This window comes from Xiphophorus hellerii, chromosome 1 (genome assembly GCF_003331165.1).
Source record: "Xiphophorus hellerii strain 12219 chromosome 1, Xiphophorus_hellerii-4.1, whole genome shotgun sequence".
In the NCBI taxonomy this organism is placed as follows: domain Eukaryota; kingdom Metazoa; phylum Chordata; class Actinopteri; order Cyprinodontiformes; family Poeciliidae; genus Xiphophorus; species Xiphophorus hellerii.
This window is the reverse complement of record NC_045672.1, coordinates 603,595-617,604: the sequence shown is the minus strand read 5'-3', so window position 1 is coordinate 617,604 and position 14,010 is coordinate 603,595. Positions and strand designations below refer to the sequence as shown.

At 41.2% G+C, this 14,010-nt stretch overlaps 1 protein-coding gene and 1 long non-coding RNA gene across 11 annotated transcripts in view; both read left to right on the top strand.

Annotated features, from left to right (window-relative positions):
• The window catches only part of agrn (agrin), a 466,151-nt gene that overhangs the window by 163,599 nt on the left and 288,542 nt on the right, over positions 1–14,010 (top strand). For all 10 annotated transcript variants that reach the window (XM_032562688.1, XM_032562681.1, XM_032562697.1 and 7 more), the window contains one exon: positions 5,218–5,256. In XM_032562688.1, the coding sequence (XP_032418579.1) occupies positions 5,218–5,256 (39 nt within the window). The remainder of the gene's footprint in view (positions 1–5,217; positions 5,257–14,010) is intronic.
• On the top strand, positions 12,642–13,188 carry LOC116720212 (uncharacterized). The gene is made up of 2 exons (XR_004339352.1): positions 12,642–13,006; positions 13,054–13,188. It is a non-coding gene; the product is annotated as an uncharacterized LOC116720212 (long non-coding RNA).

Below are 14,010 nucleotides of genomic sequence, written 5' to 3'. Positions count from 1 at the left end.
AATGTGGGCTGAAATGCTGTTTGAGTTACATTTCTTTAGTGATATGGCGCTGTGTTTTTTGTTTCTATTCTCTTTCAGTTGGCATGAGAGGTTTGGGTTCTCACAAGATAATATGCTTGAATGAGAATGGTGTGATGCTCTTTACACAGATATAAGGAAAACTTCCTAAAGAAATGTGAATTCTTTACTTGAAACAGAAAAGGAACAAACACTTATATAATATAGATTAATGAAGCAACAGGGATCAGAAGATTTGAGTCTAATAACCCAGTTTTGACCTGCTGATACAGAGTTTAGGCCATTTTGAATAAACTTTATCTTACAGTGTTTCTTTTATACGTTCTTGTCATTAGTCCTTAATTATTTGTCAGGAGAGGCAATATCACACTATGTGTAAGAGAAGTCTCAGTGTAAACCAGTTGGTTTTTTAAATGTTATAAATCAAAGACAAAACTGTAAAAAAGTTGTTGATTTAAACAGTATTTAGCTTCTGACATTAGCTTGATAATCCATAAAAGACAGTGAGGCAGCGATGAATTGATGTTATACCAGAGACAGATCCTTTATGTCCAAATAATCCAAATATCAAACATATGAAACGATGACGGAACAAAATGATCAGCATGACGTCTGTCTGTCATAACATCTTTAATGTCTCCATACAGCAAACAGGATGTCTGTAAATGGCTTCTTACACTTCTGTACTTTAAATTAGGGCAGTTTTAAATAGTTCTTTTAGGAATTCAGTTATTAATCTGACTTTCTCTGACGCCTTATTAAAATATTCTGACACAGAAAGGATGCAATAGAAATATATATATATATATACAGTATATAGTATATACAGTATATATATACTGTATATATACATATATATACAGTATATATATATATATATATATATATATATATATATATATATATATATATATATATATATATATATCTTCAAATCTTTACTGTCCTCTGCATCAGTAAGCAGCCTGTAGCTCAATATGAACAACTCCTTAAAGATTTGTCCCGTTTATTTGAAATATCGGGCAATATGTCGGTGAATCCATAGTTGTGACTTTTTGCATGTACCTTGAGTGAGGGTGAGTCCTTTATAAGTTCCCTGTTTCTTTATCAATCCAAGCCAAACAGACATAATTAGATTTAATACACTCAGTTAGAGGAAGCATATCTTCACTTCTAATATGTTAGTGAGCTGAAAAACTGGACAAACTGATGAGCCCGAAAGAGCTCTATTATGCTGCCAAGAGCCCGTTCTCTGTATGATAGAGATGCGTTTGTGTGTGTGCGTGTGTGTGCGCGTGTGTGGGCGTGTGTGTTTAGTAGGACAGGTGCTGTCCTCAGATTTACAAATTTTGTTGTCACCATATGGGATGAGGCATGTTCATGCATACATAGACAGTTTGTTTGTTTCCCCCTCTTAAATTTCTCCTGCCCGCTCAGACACACACTCACTTCATCATTCTGCCCAACCATACATCAGCTGAAGCAAAACGAAGGTGGCACACATGCAAAAAAGATAAATGCGCACACACAACTCTTCTTGCACGTGGGTAAATGTCACGGCCAGACACTTATTGATTCGCTGGAGATATCGGGTGAATGATGGCAGAGTTGTGACATTCACACAGGCCCGGGAACTTACGCAGGCCTGCCAGGTGTAGAGGGAGATGGAAGTGGCTGATATTTTTATGGAAAGACCTTATCTTGTCCTTTCGTTATGGTAATGTGAAGAAATCGTTTAGCTTCGCCCGGCATCTCGGCTCACTTTGTACTAAAGCTTCTCCTTTCAGATTTGCCTCACATGACGAGTGGGCTCTGTCTGTCTCTTCTTTTTTTGTGCATATTTAGACATGCTTAGAAAGAGCCAGAGGAAAGTGCAGCTCCTCATCCTTCCTCTTATACGTCCATTCATGCTGGTTTTCTTCTTCCCGACGTTTTTGATCCGTTCCTGAATCTCCCCCCACTAGATGGAAATCAGTTACCGTCATGATTGACTGCAAAACAGCTTCAACAGACAATTCATTTTTCACCTCTAGCACCAACCTTGCCTCTCTGCTCCCCAATCTTCATTTTCTTTTCTTTTCTCGCCCCCTTTTTCTCTCACACACAAACACACTTCCATCCTGAAGCCCCGACTGTTGACAAGCAATTTTAAGCAAACCCAAATTTAAAACTGGGCTGTGTCTCGCCCTGGGGAAGGGGAGCACAGAAGTCCTAGGAAGGTTTCAGCTCTGAGTGTGAAGGACATTGGGGTGTGTGCGGTGGACCACTCCTCCACCCTCTCTAGAAAATAAAATAAAAATAAAGAATGCCACAGCGAGGTAATTGAAGTGATGTGTTGCATCTTCCTCATTATCCCTCACACAGTTTGCAGAACATGAAAGAGACGTTTGGGTGGTTGCTCAACCTTTGTTGCACATTTGTGTTGGTGTGTTTGTTTGGCTCACTGGGGCTTTGCTCAGTGACTCACACGGCCGGATGGACTGCCAGGGTGCAGATGGTGGTTCAGGTGGGTCGAGCTTGGCGCTACAGTTTCCTGGTACGCTTTAAACTTTTGGGCTGCATCGTGACACTTTCTGCAGAAATCTCCATTTCTGGAGATTTCTCCAGAATGTCAATGCCAGACATTTTCAAGTAAGCAGGATATCTATCCTGCTTTTAGTAAGCAGGATAGATATATTTTTGTACATCAATTCAAGAGGCCACAAGATATCATGATATAAAAACTCCACAATATTTATTCAGCAACCCGAAGTTGGTCCTGTACAGAGCAACTGGATTGCAGTCAGCATGTGACTTTATTCAGAGAACTAAATTCCTCTCCATGTCCATACTGATTTTGGCTGTTTATCCACTTTACTTTACTATGAGATGCAGTTTTCACTACAGACTAAGGGAGGAACAACAGGGTGGTACACTGGCTACTCAAAGAGAGAAGAAAAGGGCTGAAAAGAAATACTAACGTGATTTTCCTACCTCTTTATTAATGTCGTCTCTTTTCGTCCCTGAGGGATAAATAATCCAAATGAGGTGAACAGCAGATCTGCCTTTATGTGCTCCCTTGTTTATCTGCTGTGTCTTCAGCGCAATGTCATTGTCATTGTAATGTCAAAGAAGATTCTAGAGGACCTTAATGGAAGAACACAGATGAAAAATGTACTTGACAATGGCTTTGCAGTTGAGGGTACAGTGAGCAGACTAGGACTTATCTATCATGGCTAATTGTAAGCTATTATTATAATCCCTGTGTGCTTTAAGCCTGACAATCTTATTTACGTTTGAAGCTCTTATTTTAAAGAAAGAAAAGAAGCAGTTTTTCAGTTTTTGTCCAATTGTTATGAGAAAGTTAGCTAGTAAAGGCTGTACCTTGGACTGCCCAATTACTTTCTGAAGGCGTGGCGGTTTTTATTTTTACCCAATCACTAACATTTGTCCGTGACGTATGTAGTGAGGCACTTGAATGCTATAAAGCTTACCAGAAATTGTTTTCACTGTCAACAGCCATCCTCCACAGTGAAGAGAGAAGAGCTGATCTGAACAAGGCGACTGGTTATGTTAAATATTTGGAGGTTTATCACTGACTGAACGGCTTCCTTCACTTCCTCCGCTGCCCTTGCTAAAACTACAGGCAGGGTACAATCTAAAACTGAGCAGAAGATCAACGGCATCCTTCACCACTCCTCCTGTTCACTGATTGGCTCAGTCAAAAATGAACTGGAGACAATCCAAATCAACGGGAAAAAGCTCAGACTGAGAATGGAATGGCCAGGCTAGAGTAAATGGGTAACTTTTGGAAAAAAAAAAACTTAAATGTTCAAACTAATCAAAAATGAAATACGATATTCTATTCTGAACATATTCTAGTATTAGAGGCTCCTTAGATTCAGATAAAAATAGCAAAAAGAGACTGCTGGAGTGATTACAGAAGCGTAGACTTAGGGCTGCTACAAGCGGTCCAGGTTTGACTCTGAGCCCAATTAGTGTATCTTCCCTTTCTCTCGGTTTGTGTAGAGATCTGTCAAATAAAAACCACAGAAATAAAGCATGACTCAGTTTGTCCAAAAAAACTTTGGGTGAATTCAGTATTATGTGTTGACTCATGAGCTGAATGTGTTTACATCCTCACATCAATTCATTCCTGGAGCAAAATAACGTCTCACAGTTCTCTCTGATAATGTTTCTGTCATATTTTATAGCTATACAACATTATCACACTTGATGATTCCTATTTGCTGCTAAAATGATGAGTTTTTAATCAGTTATTCTATCCACAGTGTTTAATCTGCTGTAATTTGAATATACCATTATCTAGCGAACAAACCGTTCCTCTTTACTGCCTCTCAAATGAGAACATCGGTTGCCTAATATCAGAAATTACACACTTTACTTATTTTTATTGTATATAACATTTCCTTGGGGTTGGAAAATAGCTTATTCCCATACTTTGTACCCTATAATTAAAAAAATAATCATTTAGTGTAGCAGCAATAAAAAAGTTGATGTTTTCTGATTTATTCGCACACCCTGCCGTGTGAAATAATAAGAGGCCGCCTCACATTAAGCGGCCGAGGTGTGGAACCTGTGAAGGTCTTGGGTTACAGCAGGCCGTCCAGCTGAGGCTTTCCCAGCCATTTGACACTCCAGCTCTGATGTTCTGACTCCCACACACCGGGCCGTCATATGTCATTGTCTTGGCGGAGCAGCATGATGTCATGTGATGTATTACTGGGGGAAAGTTTCAGATTTACTCCACGTGTCTGCAGGTGGGTTGGAGCTGAGTGTCTGTTCCCTGCTCCTTCATTGTTGTGAACATTTACTGTCTTACCTTGAACTTTTCAACCAGACAAGAACATCAAAAATAAATCCCTCTGTTCTCAAATACTTGTTGTACTCTTGCACTATGCGGAGTCATGGCGTATGTTTGGGGATGATTAGGAGAAGTGACTGTCACGACACGGTGATGATGCTGATATCGCTGAAACTCACTCCTGTCCGATTAGCTCAGCCTGATCCCTGCAGGGGCCAGCCACACTGTTCCAGCGGGTTTAGATAGAAAAGCACACAGAGAGAATCTGTTCACTTTCTTTCTTTTTTTAATCTTTATTTTTACTTTTGAAGCAACTCAGTTACTTGGCTTTAACCCAGAGGAATCTTCAGATTTCCCCAAACTAAACTGTTTCTGTCTGTTTGTGTCTCTTTCAGACAAACCGTCTCACTTCACTCCGGCCCAGCCTCCTGATGGTAAGTCCTCTGTTCTGTCTTTATTGGGTTTCTGCAGAGCGACACCTCAGACAGCAGACCTCTGAAGGGGGCGGCCATCTCCCTACCAGATTTAGCCGCACTGCATTTTGTTTCTGTGCCGTTGGTAGGGCAGGCACTGGATCATTTCTGCTCTGGCCCCTTTGATGACTTGATTTGATCTCCTCTCTTCATCTAGCTGGGATGAAGCTCATGTCTATAGTCAGATAATGCATCTTCCTGTCTGTGTGAACATCCCAACATTACTTCATGCACCTGGAGAAAACACAGCCAGGAAGCGTCACTTTCATCTCGGCTTGTTATCCGTGTGTTCTCTTCCCAGGCGACCGATATAAATCTCGCACTACGGTTCTTTATTGTTTCAGTTTTGTTCTTGGCCAGAAACACGAACTGCTAATTTAACAAAAAGCAACAGCCTATTTCTAAAAAACTGTAAGTCTGAGAGCTTTAATTGGAGGAAAACAGCTGGTTTTCAAGCTGCTATCATGAATATTTATCAGCAGTAACACAGTGAGACAGTGTTTTATAGTTGGGCTGGTTTTTTCTTTTGTAGATGGACTCAGTTGCCAGGGATGGCCTCCTGTTTGAAGGTGTGGCATCATTTTGAGTTGCTCAGTGCAGAGAAAAGTCTTCTGATGGTCCCAAAACCTCTGATGGACAAAAGATTGCAGAGTGAACTCTCTGAATCTGTTTCTAATAATTACACAGTCGGCCAGAGGAGAAACCAAAACTAAGAGCAACTGGTGAAACATGTCACTTAAACTAATCCGATTAGAAATTGTTGGGAGATAATTATCTGTTAACTGTAGAAGTGAAATGATTGCGAGTTTTTATGAGCATGTTGGATCCTTCTCACATTGCTCCCCATCCCAAAGCGCCGGGGTTCAACTCCAGCTCTGTCTGAAGCCTCCATTTGTTTTGTGGTTTTTAAGACTGATGCAGTTGTCCTGATGAATGATTGGATCTGGCAGAGAGGTCTCTGTTGGTCTGTTTCTGACTATCATGCTGAAAGCTGGCACTCAGCACAATGGAGCATCCCGCTCCCGCCTTGCATTGAATTTTCCTCTACAAAAGAAATTAGGTCCTCTCTATTGATTGAGCCACTCATTTCCCATGTATTAAAGTTTTTGCTGCCTGAAGGGCACAGTTTGTTTCTGCACTAGTCAACCGTTTAAAAGCCGCTCCTGGCACTTAATTACATTTCCAATAGTTCTGTAGGCTTTGCACCAGCAGCCTACGTTGGTTTAATATGCCAAGGAAAACAAAAAGCAAAGTCTCCAATCAGCTGGGTAAGCCTGCCCTCTGGGACCCGGTTTCTCTGGGTCATTTAACGTTGAGGAGATTAGTTAGACAATTAGAGTTGGCCCAAATATGGCAGTGGGCCACATTCCCTCTTTTTTTAATGTATAGTTTCTGAAGGAGTCGAGGGGTATTGGGAGAGATGCTTGAGACAAGCAGAGTGCTAATGCAGCTGAGCCATTATTCAAATTGGCTTCAAAGAGCACAGAGCTCGTTCCACTGAACTTGTCCTTAGAGCCAAGGACGCTCCACTCCACAGTACTTAATTACAGGAAATCACAGACAAAATACCAAGGAGCAGGCATTTTTAAACAGCCTAGTTTGTCTCTGAAATGCCGTTGATGAGATGTCCTTATTAGCACGAGGAGAGAGTGCAGAAAGTCGAAGAATTTCCTTCTGCAAACACAGAGGAAGCGTCTGAAGGCTTGCTGAGGAGAAATGTGCAGGTTTGGCACAACATAAAGCAAAAAGCATTTTGATATGTATGGTGTGTGCCACACACAAATAGCTGACGAATCTTCCCCAATGAATGGCCCATAATCACCAGTCCAAAAAGTGACAAAAGTCATAAAGCAGCCTTTAATTAGCTGCTTTCTTTGAAAGCTCAAAGGAGCAGTTGCTTAGCTTAGGACACAGTCATTATTGCCTGTCGTCTCCTGATAATAAGACAGTTGTTGCGTGTTTAGCCAAAGCTGGAAAGCTCATAGAATTTGCAGCTTGGGGGATTAATATTGGACTTGGGGGAATGGGGCTTGGCTGGGAGAAATGCTTGATAAATGAGGCTTTTGCCTCAAGCTGTTAAATGTCCGGATTTAGAAAAACATGGACAGTACTTTCCCCACCGGCCAAGGACAAGGAGCTGGAGTACAACTGCGATAGCCATCTATTATAGGTTAATGTCAAGCTTCAGACGGGTTGTTGATTGTGGCCAAAAATAGTTGTAATTGAACAGAAATAGATTTACTTTTCTGTCTCAGTCTTCAGTGGGACAGGAAAGTCACTGAAGATGGCTCCCAGGAGGAAGGCCTTTCATTTCATCCAATTTCAGTTGGAGGTGAGTGACTAAACAAAGGCCAATAAGGATTCAATATAGGCCAGAGACCAGGAGGAAGGAAGGTGTAATGGAAGAGTGGAGCCTTAGATAGTTCAGAGGTCTCTAGTGACTGTCACCATCTTCAGCACCACTTGCCCAGCAAGAGCCCATTTGCAGGGAAGCTTTCAATTTCACATTTTGTCACTGACAGGTCTCTCCAGAGGACTGACAGTGAAAATAAACTCCCGGTCGGAAATGTGATTTGATCTTAGATGGTGGGACGCCTGTGAAAGAAGTGCTAGTGGGCTCACTTACTGTGGAAAAACATTACCAAGAACCAACAGAACCTCTGGGAGAAAGCGGAAACCCAGTGCATCAGTTCCATCACCTCCTTCAGATTGATTGAAGAACGGTTACAGCGTCCCTGTAATTTATTCTGCCGAAGCCTTTTCCCTCTGTTCTTGACAGTAAGCCCGACGTGCAAAGATGCAGAATTAATTAGGACTCCTTGGCCTATCTTAATTAAATCTTTTCACATCATAGATTTCACACAACAGTAGAATTATCTACCTCATCTTTCAACTGGGGCGGGGAGGCTGACAGAGAACGTCTCACATCAAGATATCAAAAGTGAGGCTGAAAAGTTGCCTTAGGATTATGATTATCTGTGGCTGTGTCCGGTTCAAACAAAGAGGAGCTTGGTAGCACAGTTTTATGACAAGTGGTGATATAATTAGGTGGGCTTAACTTTATCAAGCAAATTGCACAAATCTTCCAAAAAACAGGGCTGAACTCCATATATGTATGTCTTATTGCACCCAGCATCACTACAAGGAAACAATAAGAAAAAAACTAGAAAATTCCTGAAGAAATTTAATCGGGGCCTTCCAAAGTCTGCCCATCGGTTTGGACCCATCGTTCCGATGCTAAGAATTAGCATCAATGCTAAAGAAAGCTGCAATAGTATGAGGAGAATCACAAGAATGTTGACTAACATATACTTGCACCATTCAGTATGATAAAGTAAGTGTATCAGCTAAAATTAGCCAAAATGCTAATGTTAGCGTGAATGCTGTCATTAGCCTGTGGGGCATCACTAGCATGTTGTCTATAATTGACTTACTCTATTCAGTATACTAAACATGGCTAATAAGTCAGAAAAATAGCTAATAGCTTATTTAAGCTAAAAGGCTAATGCTAATGAACTGCCTTGCTGCGCAACCTGAGAGAAAAAGATAATGCAGGCTAATATGCAGGCATATTAGCCTGCATTAACCCTAACCCTAATCCTCTCCCTATGCATTGCTATAGGCAGGCCCCAATTAGCAAATGTAATCATTTTCCTATAAGTTAGTAAATATTTCACATTTTTAGGTGGACAGATTGAATGCTTGCGTCTGGGGTCTCTGCTCTGTGACTGAAACAATATGCAGCTTAATTAACTGCAGTTTATTTATCTCTCAGTCACAATTCAGGTCAATTCAGTGTTATGATTCCTGAGAATAAAAAAGTTATGATACATAGTAAATAGCTGTGGCACAATTAATACAAAACATGAAAAGCCTGAAATGCATCAGTTGTTCTGATCAGCATGTCATTGACTCCATCATAAGAAGAAAAATTCATTTATTTTTCATTAATAAAAGAAATAACCTTTCAAAAGGCTTGTGTACATGTATATGGAAAAAGAATCACTTGCTGAGGCTGTAAGTGAAAATCTAATGTTACTGTTATAGGATGAGTATGATCATGCTAAAAGCATAACTAAGCTATAGTGGTAATGCTACAAAAGAGGCTATCATAATCTAAAATGTTGCAAATCAATGATAAGAAACCTTACAGCCGATGTTAGTTAGCTCAGTAGCTAGCTAGCCAGTTAAGAAACTAGCTACAAAACTAGCAACATCATGGCTAGTCACAGAAAGCAAACCCTTAAAGTCATATGTGAGTACTATCCACACTGGCTTTTCTATTCAAACCAAAAGATTAGGCCCATCCTTCAGATACAGTTTGCACGCAGGCTTGCCTCATCTCACCTGAGCTTAACCACTATTGATCTGCCGCGATAGCTTAGAGTCAGCTGTCCAAAGAGAGAAAAACAGCAGCTGCCATGAGAGAGAAACCAAACTGGAAAGTGCAGCACTGTTTGCTTTTGATCCTCTTGACAGGCAGTAATTGTTTATGTAGTTAACAGTGCAGGTCTTCTTTTATATACCCTGCAGCTGTGAAATAAACCTGACTTATTGATAATGCAGGTGATTCACAAGCTGCAGAGCTGGAAGGATGGAGGGGGTTTGATGTGGATGCTCAGTGTACTGAATCATCCGTTGTTGCTATCTGGAAGCTGTCAGGCAGAGTCTCTGCTCACCGTATCTGATTCAGTGGTGGGTCTCTGATCAGGAAATCTGCAAGTGACATGTCAGCCTTAAGTGAGACTTTTAAGTGTTGTCCTGTTGCCAGATATCTCAGCCTTGAACTAGGCTGCCACTCAGGATCACTGCTGCACAGCAACAAAGATCCTCATTAATGATGTTGCTTCGAAGTTTGTAGTAAATTTGTCTCTGCTGTTAGGGATTGTTCTGACGCTTTCCTTCAGAAGAGTATTAGGACTGGGTAGCAACAGGGTAAGCAGTCTGAGAGTCTAATCACCACACGCTAAAACCATGTTTGAGTAAAACAAAACACATTCTGCTTCTGCTGTAAAAAAAATTCTCCTTTTTTTTTTTTCTCCAAAGAGTTTTTGCGGCGCTAGTGGCTCGTATTTTTTCGACAGTAGGCAGACAGGAAGGAGGCTTGAGGAGAGGCAAAGATCGTCGGGACCCGAACGTCCGCGTCGAGGACTAAGGCCTCCAAACGTGGGGCGTGCTAACCCCATGCGCCACCACAGCACGCCCCAAAATTCTCCTTTTTTAGAATTTTTTTTTCAAGGGGAGCTGCCTCAATTACCTTAATACGTGAATATATGGCTTACATGATGATTAATCAAATTAATTGATTAATTTATACTATATTTTGGGTCTGCACATATTTTGTTAAAACAATGAGACGTAATTTTGTTTTTTTAAAATACTAAAAAAATAAAACGTTTTGATTGTGGTTACTGATCATCATGCAAAGACATTTATGTAAATCCTCAGGAAATAATCAACAAGAGTCTTTTAAAGGGATAGTTTGACTATTTAAAGTTAGATTATTAAGCTTGCTTACCTCGTCGCCATGGCGATGAGTTTGAGAGACCCTTAAACCTGTTGCCATGGCGATTAGTTTGTAGATGAAAAGCACTGGAAGGCTAACCATTTTAGCTAATTTTAGAAATGCAGAATAGCTGAAAAGTTTTGGACTCTTGTCATGAAATGCTAAACTTCGCCTCGTTTGCTTAGTAACATGGATGTTGTTCATATCCATATATATATATATATATATATATATATATATATATATATATATATATATATATATATATACTGTATGTACAGTATATATATATAAAAAGCTACAAACTTAGCCCAACCATAACATTTTACGGAGACGAGGGAAGCTCCTGTCGAACTCTGTTAGTTTTGCTTTATTCTTAAGATTTGTTCACGATTTTACAAACTTACTGTGATATATTTCCTCTACAGTTACAGGAACTATAACTAACTTTACACCACCTCACTTCAAAAATACAAAACACACCCTTGTACATTATATAAGCTAAATTAATAAAACAAAGACATGAAAACAAGTTAAATGGCGTTGTAATGTCAGAGATAAAGCAGTTAAGAGAGAAACCTTCAAGTTAAATCTTTGTTTTCGTAATGCAGTTGTAAATAAAAAGATTTTTTAAATCTTAGAAAATTAAGGTTTTGATCTGTGAAGAAGTCACTCAGCATGTCGGTTCAGGGAACCCTCCTCCTCTCAGCTTGTTGTCATATTTTGGAAGTAATTAGTATGTCGCTTTAAACGACCTGGCTCTGTCTTTCGCATGTTGATGGAGCAACTATCCCACAGCAGCCGTGAAAAGCTGCGTTTTTGATTAACACAGCAGCAAGTTATTTTAAATCAGACATCATTCTTCTTGGAGCTGTGATGGGCAGGCAATAATTTAATAGTTGAGTGAAAATAGCCAAACTAGTAGAGTGTAACCGTTGTGACGAATTTCACTGTCAGGTTGTTAATTAGGGGAAAATAAATGGCTTCCCGGGTCAACATGATTCTTAACTGTACTCTGTTGTAATATCCTGCTATTAACTCAGCCCTGCAGTCACTGTTACCTTATTAAGAAGTGCAAATCAAAGGATTGTTTTGCTCAACAATATCTGTGCGGTTCTGTTTTTTTTTTTTCACAGTGGCATCTGCTGCAGTTAGAGTCATACATCTGCAGTTCACTGATCTTCTGTCAAGACTTGCACACACACTCACACAAGTTTCACTAGCTGAACATTTCACCCCATGCTTCTTGTTTTTCTGGGCTCAGTCAGAAACATTGTTTACTGATTGCAGGTGAATCTTAAGTTGTGCGTGTGTATTTGTGTGTGCGTGCGTGGGGGTGCATGAGCATGTGTGTTTCCACTTGTAGCACACACACCAACCCAAAGCCTGACGTTGGATTATACGGTTTGTGTGAATTTTTATCAGCTGTGGGAATGTTTTAGAAAACTTTGACTGTGTGGTCACTGGGGGTTCATGTAGATATGAAACTATTTATTCTGGAGTTCCTCAAACTCAGCATGACTTGACTCACATCTTTTAAAACTTTGTAAAAGGAAACCTGGGTGAATTTAACACCATCTTTGTTCTTCTGAACCATGAAATATATTTGGATTTGGGGTGAAACTTTCAAGGTCCCACATGTTCTTCACTCCTTACTCGGAGTATGAGGATATGTACGCAGATGTAAAATTAACCTTTTCTGGGCGTGCCATGGTGGGGTAGGGGTTAGCGCGACCCACATTTGGAGGCCTTGAGTCCTCGACGCTGCCGTCACGGGTTCGACTCCCGGACCCGACGATATTTGCCGCATGTCTTCTCCCCTCTTCTTCCCCATTTCCTGTCAGCCTACTATCATATAAGGGACACTAGAGCCCACAAAAAGACCCCCTGGAGGGGTAAAAAAAAAATTTACCTTTTCTTTCCCGTGTCTGACAGACTGTTCTGTCATACAGCAAGCTGATCAGCAGGGGGAAAGTTTTCACATCAAGCTGCTTTGTGTTCAACATGGAGCTGATAAAGAGTTTGTGCTACAAACCAGTCACAAGGAGAAACAGTGGATTGATCTGAGCTGCACTGAGAGTCAGATCCAATTCGGCCTTTATTTAACAGAGTACCAACTTTTGTTAGTAACTGCCATGAGCATCGCCAGCTAAAACAGGAACTTGTGTTTGGATTCAGTACAACATGAAGATCGGTCTTCCTTCAGTTAGACTTTCACTGTCCTTGTTTTAGACCAGCAGGTGTCATGATAGGTTCTAATTGCTTTGCCGAAATCCAGAACACCACAGGAGAAGCAGGAATCAGCTAAAAATAGTTTAATGTCATATAAGGTGGGTGTAAGATACGGTTCCGGTCCAGGGGGGAACTCATGGAGCTGACAGCGCACTTGGGCACGAGGAGGGGGCTCGGAAGGAGGGCACAGCGGGCTGATCTGGACGGGTTTTATCTGTGAGACATGAAAAGTGGGGTGGATGCAAAGGGAGGCTGGGAGGTGGAGCCGAACTACAGATGGGTTTACGATAGTTTTGATCTCAAAGGGACCAATAAATTGGGGGGAGAGCTTCTTGGACATGGATTTGAGAGGAATGTCACGGGACAATAACCAAACCTTTTGGCCGGGAGTGCAGATGGGAGCCGGGAGCCGTTTACAGTCAGCTAGGCGTTTGTTCTGCTCGGCCGTGTTGTTGAGGTTGCGGACGGTGTTTCTCCAGACATTTTGACAGCAACGAATGTGGTGGCAGACTAATGTGACCGCGATGTCTTCCTCTTCGGAGGACAATAATGGCGGTTGATACCCTAAAGAGACTTCAAACGGGGATAGACCTGTAGCGGCAGAAACATGGCTGTTATGAGAGTACTCTACCCACGGGAGGAAATTGCTCCACTCGGAGGGGTTAGAGGAGGTAAAGCAGCGGAGGGTTGCTTCCAGCTCCTGGTTCAGTCTTTCCGTCTGTCCATTAGTCTGCGGGTGAAAACCAGACATTAACAAAACCTGAACTTTAAGTGCTGCGCAGAAGGTTCCCCAGACCTGAGAGGTAAACTGGGATCCATGATCGGATAGGATTTCTTGGGGAATACCATGTAAACGAAAAACATGTTTAACGAGGAGGTGTGCAGTCTAGAAAGAGGTGGGTAGTTTGCTGAGTGGGATTAAATGACAAGCCTTAGAAAAACGGTCAACAATGGTGAGAATGGTGGTCATACCTCGG